An 8,417-nucleotide genomic window follows, 5' to 3' on the forward strand; every position below is an offset into this window, starting at 1 on the left:
TTTTGACGCCGGGTATATTTTGTCCTTGTGTTTTGACGCTGTGGTATATTCTGCCTTTGCATTTGACGCTGTGGTATATTTCATCCTTGTGTTTTGACGCTGTGGTATATTCTGTTTCGACACTGTGGTATATTTTGTTTTTGTGATTGACACTGTGGTATATTCTGCCCTTGCGTTTTGACGCTGTGGTTTATTCTGTCCTGATGTTTTGACGCTGTGGTATATTCAGTTCTTGTTAAGATGTGTATTGACGTTGTAATCTATTTTTATAATTACGTGGTGACACTGTTGTATATTCTGTCCTTGTATTATAACGCTGTGGTATTTTTAATCATTGGTTATTTACGCTGTTTTATATTCAGCCATTGCGTTTTGACGCTGTGTTTATTTTTCCCTTGTGTTTTGACGCTGTGGTATATTCTGCCTTTGCATTTGACGCTGTGGTATATTTCATCCTTGTGTTTTGACGCTGTGGTATATTCTGTTTTGACACTGTGTCCGTATGTAGAGAAGTTTTGGTGATATGTTTTCCTTGTATTTCGACGTTGCTGTATATTTGGTCTTGTATTAACGCTGCAGTCTGAATTTGTTCCATTTGTTGTCCATATTTTGTCCTTGTTTGCTGACATGATATATTTTGTCTTTGTGTGTTGACATGATATATTCTGTCTTTGTGTGTTGACGCTGCGGTTTATTTTATTCTCGTGGATTACGCTGCGGAAAAGTTAGTGTTTTTGTCTTGACGGTGTGATTTATTTTCGTTTTTATATGATGTCCCTGTCGTATCTATTTTGTCCCTGGTTGTTGACGCTGCATTATATTTTGTCCTTGTTAGTCAACACTGAAGTATATATTAACCTTGTGTGTTGACGATGCCATTCAGGAGACCATCATTTCGACCGCCATCTTTGAATCCTAACTGGGCGTCGCCCACTTTGTATTTTAACAACGATTCGATCACTGCTGCATTTTAAAAATGGACCCCTTATCGACATTTTCTGATAAAGTCTTCTCTACAACGTGTCATCCTCGGTGAACAGCACATCGATTATACTGTTTCTAATGTCGATGTTGTTCTACATAAAGATGACGAGCAGACGGAAACTAAAGCATACACAGCAATAATAATGTATATGGTTCCTGTTAAAGTCCGATAACATACCGACATACCTACCACGACATGTTGCCTTGTTGTACAGTGGTATAAAATAATCCAATCACCCCAAAAACACAGTAGTATTAATTGTGTTAGATTACTTCAAGAATGTGGAAGTTTTAAATTATTACTTTTATATGCAATAAAGCTATATGTACATTTCGCGGAGGAGTGAAAAAATAGTAATTTAAAGGTAAAAGCAAAAAATGTTCCATCTAATGACAAACAAAGCCATGCTGTACCAAACTATGTAAGTTATTTGGTGATAAAACCTAATCTTGATAGCTTCAACCATTTCTCTAGGTTTCGTTTCGGACAAATCTCTGCCACCCTGTGAAACCCCTGTGATAGGCGCGTGTCGATAATCAACTCGTGGCCTGTTAGATCTGTAGTCTGTCGGAACAGCACACCTCCGGCAAGCCGCCCACAGCGAGACAAATAAACAGGTATTAACTATGTATTGCTGAAGTGAATCTGTGTATATTGGTACTATAACGGCGCAGCAGCACACCATCAGAACAAACGACGAAGTTCAAAATCCACATCTATTTCATTTTCGTTTACAAGAATATTTTTTTTGTTGGCGCTTGCTATAATCTGAGTCTCAATGTTTCAAGGCATTTTTAGCTTACAACCAATGCAATATGGACGTCTCGTAGAAGTAATTCTGTAACCGCGCCCTGCAGCCAATAGAACTGCTCGATACGTCAATTTTCGGATCGTGTGCCCACGTGCTGACTAGGGGTTTGATGGTAGATAGGGATCCGACAGGACATTAGGGATAGTGTTGCGGCTCGCTAGTGTTTATCTAACAGAGTAACGAGGGGAGATAACTGGCAAATATGCTTTTAAGTAGATAAACAATTGTGTGCAACCGGAGGCATAAGATATGTATGGACGAGCAGTGATGGGTGGGTCATTCGGAATCATTTACGTTCTGCAGTTGTAATTACAGCACGTGCGTCCATAACGCACTTCCCGTGCTTGATCGTCTCGGACCGCTCCGTTCCTTACCACCGTTTCATATAGAGGTTTGCGCGTGTGACAATTTCTTTATCTATTTGTGGATTTTCACTTCAAATACTTTTAAATTCAAATTACATTTGAAATGTTATTATGGAAAACTTGTGTACATATACACCGTATCATGTTGTTTAACAGCTTTGTCCATTTGGAGAAATGTAGTCTAACGGTATTTTAAAAGACTTGCACTACAACGCTTGATCTAGTGCAGAAAGTACGCCGTTGTTAGATTCAGAAACCAGTCGATTCATTAGCCGAGTTTAATTGGAATAGCTGCGATATACGGGACCTGTTATATCATTTGATGTTATAACGGAAGAAAAGCCATCATAAATATCTGCCTGTCATTCGCGTGACAAAAATTAATCGAAATTTTAACATATTGAATTTCGTTGGATTTTAAATTAAATTCATAATGTGTTTGTCAGTGATTAAGCTTTTCACCGCCAGGTGTTGAGTTGTGATTGACTGTGTCGACCGCATTGACGAGACTGTTGGATATGTGGGATACATTTGTATACGGGTCATGCTCAGGAGGGCAGGACTAACGGGCCACGCTCTCTACAACCCTACCGCATTACGGGGGATCATCGACGCTCTTATTGCGCGAAACAGAGCGAATAACGAACGCTTGAATACAAATAAACTGGGAACAGTGTTATACCTGTTTAAGTACTTGTACAGAGCTCTCTCATACTCGGCATAGTTTGGAAGTAAACAAGAATTTTCACACGAATCAACAATTGTATTTTTCTTAAGCTATACATTGTTGAAGTGATAAAGGCAAAATACGCACGTGTGAACGTGAACTATCTGGTTTGAGACTATTGTAATATTTCACATGGATTTGTACTGATTATCGCACATGTTGGAATATTGAAAGCAAATCCACGAGGAGGATAGAATCAACAGCGAGGCGGTCGAAGGTATGCTTCTAATTAACTTTGTGAGCGCAAAATGAGGTAACTCAAGTGCAATCGACAACCATGTCTTATTAGAACTCTTGTTATATATCCCAGTTATTTCTGAAAAATAATAAAACACAAATAACACAATGGAGTGTTCTTTAAAAGATATCGAAACAGAAAACAGCACATGTTTCTATGGAAACCAGGAAAGATTTTTTCTGCCGGAATTTCCATCAAATTTGACTTTTCCTATTTACGGAATTCTTTGTCCCATAATAGCCATTTTGACACTGATTTCAAACATAATCGTCGTTTGTGTTTTCATGAAGAAACAGATGAGGTCTGTGACAACAGTATTTTTGGCGGGACTAGCGGTGTCGGACACATTGTCTGCAGCGCTCTGGAGCATCACACACTTCTTCTTTTACGGTATTAGGGACAAAATGGACGAACCGTTACTATATCCGGATTGTGTATTTCACGACTTTGCGCTCTACTTTGCGGTAATATTTCACACAACATCCGTCTGGCTCACATTAACACTAGGATTACAGCGTTGTATCATTGTTGTAAAACCGTTCAAAGGACCAAGATTATGGACAATTCGTAAGTCGGTGTTTATCGCTGTTATGGCTTATTTGATTCCGACGATATTTTTCACTCCGTTATTTTTTATGAAGAATTATTTTCCGTTTCATTTCATTGCGGACGATAATACGACGTCCGTTTATTGTGCAAGGGACTTAGCTCAGTGGTTTATTAATGACATGAAACCGTTTAGTATTATCTACCACATATTCCGGGGGGTCTTTGTTCAGCTCATCCCTTGTGTTTTGATGATGATAAGTACAGCCGTACTTGCGTACAAATTACGTCACGAACGGATACTACAGCGTCACATGTCACGGATGGTAGACGGACAGAAACGCGATTTCCAGCGCAGACAGCGTACAACATTAATGGTTGTAATTATTATGGCTATATTTATGGTGGTAGAAATTCCAAATGGAATCGTATTTGGGATTAAATTCTACGAGGAAACAACAAATAAACTAATTCTGACCCGAGAAGTGGATTATCCGTTTGCAATATTCCAGAATTTTTTGTTGTTACTTAGTTATCACTGTAACTTCTGGATTTACGTCGGATTGAGTGCGCGGTTTCGGAGAACTCTACAGAATTTCTTTTTTGGATATTCTTTAAAGAAAACAATGGACGAAATGATTTCTATGAGTACTAAATCTCCGCACAATTCTTCGGACAGGAGTATCCGCCAATCTCTGGTTGTGAACGGGAACGGACATTGTTACTCCGAGAGATGACGTCAGGAGACCGAATTACGTCATCAACTCATGGCGTAATCAACGTTAACGAAATATATAAGTAATTCTTGAACATCGTTCACATGAAATATGTGCGAAGCGAGGATATTTGAAGTGATATAATGACACGAACAGGAATGGCTTTTATGAATTTCTCATTACCAGCTAAACGTATAAGTGTACTATATACGTTCGCCAATTTGACCCGTGTATTCTTGCCAGTTTCAAGCATACATACTTCAGTTTGAGTGCTATTCTTCAACAGTATTGTATATACCAATTACATACATCAATGCAGCTCAACAAAAACGAACGATAAATTCGATAATATGAAGATGATTACTTTAGCGTACTCAGATGGACTTTCCATGGCATCGTACGGTTTTGTATTGTTCTTTCAACGATGTGTTAACTGTGTAGGAGTCTCGGGAACAATGAAAACCTTTCACAAATCATAGCAACTCGCACATGGCTGTTTGCGGGATCTAACGGTGTACGTCGATATGGCATGCTTCTGTGTTGTTTGGTGGCGTTGTACGAACACAATACACACCGTTATGACTGCAGAACGTTACATATGATATGCGGTATGGCGTTCTTCTTTACGTAATAAACTTGTCATTTGTGTAAATAATAATAATAAAATACATCATATACAAACAAAACCGTCTTTACATTTTTGTTCAGTATCGTGGTAGGAGCAGAGTTCTGAGAACCATAATCAGAGAGGAAAAATGGAAACGAACTCGTATGTTCATGTAAAATTAAACAAATTCAAATAGACATTAAACTATTTGTTTCCATAAATTTACGATGAACATAAACAAAAAGCTAAATCGGCGGTGTTTAAACATACTAAAATCAGATTGTTTTTTCACGTCGTGATAATTTTGCCATTTCTGTCACAGATATTGATCATTGCAGTCTTAAATTCATGTTTCATCATTTTAGCTCTGTAATATTACCGAACAATATATGTTAGCTGGATTCGTAGAATTTATCTTGTCACCAACAATGCAAAAAATACCATTACTTCGAATAGCCTGTATACAATGACATGTTTTTATTGCAATAAGTTTAGCTTTTCTCGCGAATATTTCGTGATCGGTTGTAGTGAACTGAAACCGGTTCGTGATATTTATAGAACGTTTTAAAGAAGCCCCGTGACAGGTACAATGATATGAGTAAAGTATTTTGAGTGTCTTTTTGTCACCTCTGGTTGATTGGTTGGTTGAAGGGTTTTACGTCTACACTCACTGACTAAGTCTGTTTGGTCGACGTAAGGGGGTAAGTTGGCGCTTACCGGGCCCTCGGAGATTCTAAGTCCCACCAAACCAGGTCACGCTTTAAGGTCGGACAGCCATACTCAGATGCGGACAGGCTGTCGCAGCGGGTGTGGTCCCCGGCGTCCTTCACCCTTTGTGTGTGATTTGTCACCTCTTGGGTCGAAGGGTATTTATATGAAAGCGCCAACAAACACATAATCTCACATTATACATTGTATACCGTCACGAAATGGTTTATATTACATTCCGAAATCATTACTGTAGAGTCAGACAGACAATATAGCCGAACATTATAAAAGTGCAATTCACATTTTACATATCAACAATTCCTATTTCACTTAAACATGTCGTCCTTGGCGCATTAGATGTCCCATAAAGAGTGAATATTGTTCATTTGGTGCGTACATATAAATACAGTAAACAAGCTTCTCTAACAGAAACTTTGATGTAAGCAGTTTACCATTGTTGAACCTTTTAGTTGCTTTTGATGCGTGAAACATCTTCTGAGTTCCTTTTTCACGCATTAGGCCCAATATGAGGGGCCATTAAAAACAAACCCCAGTTAACAATTATCAAATTAAAATAAAATATATCGTTTTTTCGATCGAATGTCATTAAGTTTCTGCTAAGTTACAACATTTTGTGTGTTCCCAGAGTAGCGGGTTTTATTCCGTGTAATGAAAGAATCTTACGTCGGATATCTAAACAATATCTTAAAATAACAATCAAGATTTTTGTTTATCTGTTATATCTGATAGAATGTGAAGTAATTTGCAAAGCTAGATTAACAAGCAGATACAAAAAAATAAGCTCAGGAAAACTATTGCGATGCAGCGATATTTCAACTCGGTAGACGATACAATACGATATTCCTGTGTATTGAGATATACCGGTTTTTCAATATATTGTGATAACCCTAATAAAAATGTAAGCTGCTGTGACTTAAATATTCCACTTCACTTATCTTTGTTAGATTTTGAACTTAATTTCCATCAAAAGATTTTGAACTTAATTTCCATCAAAGCACGAGCAGATGGCATACATGTGTTTTGAACAAACACAAAAACACTACTTCAGACCATGGTTTTTATTTCTATCTATATTAATCGTAAATGCTCCGAGATCTACCACTAAATATTTTACGATTGCTGTCTCGCTACATTAATACATACCTTATCTATTTACCTGCTCGAATTTCTGTGATAAACATAATTTACTAATTCCCCTAGATTAATATCTGGCTGCGGATTTTGTAATTAGGGTTTCCATAAGAGACCAAAGCTCCCGGCATATGGTTAACTAATTACTTATCTATTTAGTAAGCGCTGGTATTTTAAAGAAGACATTTCGTATTTGTTTATCAAAGTCAAACGGAATATTTTTGTCTTTTGCGTTTTAAAGTAACTTTATCTTATGTTGACCTGAAAACACTGTTAAAGGGAAGGATTAATGTTGTAGCTCTGCTTTGAATTCCTGAATCACGACGCCGTCTGCATTGCTGTAATATATTAATAATAAAAAGGTTTAATACAGTTACTGTAAGTTTCGTATAATCAGAATTAACAATGAATTAAGATAGCGAGTCCCAGCGCTCTGCGTACTATCTTCAATGAAGAACTTAGAGGTGGTTTCAGCCGTATTTAAATAGTACAAATCACATAAGCAAACATGATGTACTGTGGACTTATATAGTTATTCTTAGAGTTATTTGTCAGTTTACACATGCAGCGACTTATATACGAAAGAATGAAAAAGGTGCATATGTTTAATCTCCACAGATAAACATCTCCATCGTTGGGATATGATAAAGGACTTTATGACGTAAGGAGCTTTTCCACTTCGCTCTACCGACCAAAATATCTTTTTTACATAAATGTAATTCAATAGTTTCAAAATGTTCTTATTCCCTAAAATCATCAAAGGAAAACATCTTTAAGGTCTGTACACAGCAAAAAGGTGGTGAAATTTCCAATCTTATAATACTTTTCAAAATTTTTATCAAACTGTATGAAGTCAGTGATTTTATATCTGCTAGTCTTTTCTATCAACTCGTGATGAAAATGACCCAGTTTATGTATTTAAGAAAGATGAAACATTAAAAACACCAGCGAGTGACCCAATATCATCACAATGAACGTTGCGAAGAGAAGTTACAAAGAACTCGTCGAGTGCCATTTTTTATGTAAAAACCAAATACTTTTTTTTTCTTTTTTTTTTCTAAATAAACAAAATACATTGATAAACACATTACAGCTAGGCAGCTCGATCATACGTTGTCAACTTTCATCAGACATGATCATAAGCTAGGACAATCAAGGAATATAGTAAATGTTCTCACACTATTTCTACCGAACTGAAAATTCCCTTCCTTCCGTCTTCAATAAAAAAAAAACACCGGTCATTCTGACCTGGCGTCACGTGTGGAGCATACGTATTAAACAGTACAGCACAAAGGCCGCTCAGTGTGGTTTCTCGTCTATCAAGCTTCTGGGTTTTGTCAAGTTTACAGAAACTATAGTGAGTTGTTTACAATAACTAACCTCCTGTTATCACGGGTGAAATCTTGTTTTCAAAGGGAAAATTGAATACGTTCATTTTTTAACATCCCAAACAGAACACCAATTGAAAATCTCTTTATAATTGCCGGCGAGCTTTACAAATCAAACAAAGATCACACTTATGATACTATTTAGTGAATCAAAAATTTAAAGATTATCTATTT

At 37.0% G+C, this 8,417-nt stretch overlaps 1 protein-coding gene across 1 annotated transcript; it reads left to right on the plus strand.

Moving 5' to 3' along the window:
* Window positions 1-2,081: 2,081 nt before the first annotated feature.
* On the plus strand, window positions 2,082-5,064 carry LOC110440234. Its single transcript, XM_021483180.1, has one exon. The coding sequence runs from the start codon at window positions 3,234-3,236 to the stop codon at window positions 4,407-4,409; it is 1,176 nt and encodes a 391-aa protein (XP_021338855.1). The 5' UTR covers window positions 2,082-3,233; the 3' UTR covers window positions 4,410-5,064.
* Window positions 5,065-8,417: the final 3,353 nt, after the last annotated feature.

Source organism: Mizuhopecten yessoensis, unplaced genomic scaffold (assembly GCF_002113885.1).
Source record: "Mizuhopecten yessoensis strain PY_sf001 unplaced genomic scaffold, ASM211388v2 scaffold11175, whole genome shotgun sequence".
Lineage (NCBI taxonomy): Eukaryota > Metazoa > Mollusca > Bivalvia > Pectinida > Pectinidae > Mizuhopecten > Mizuhopecten yessoensis.

Coding starts and splice junctions, on each gene's coding strand:
- LOC110440234 (XM_021483180.1), top strand. CDS start 3,234: ATGGAGTGTTCTTTAAAAGATATCGAAACAGAAAACAGCACATGTTTC.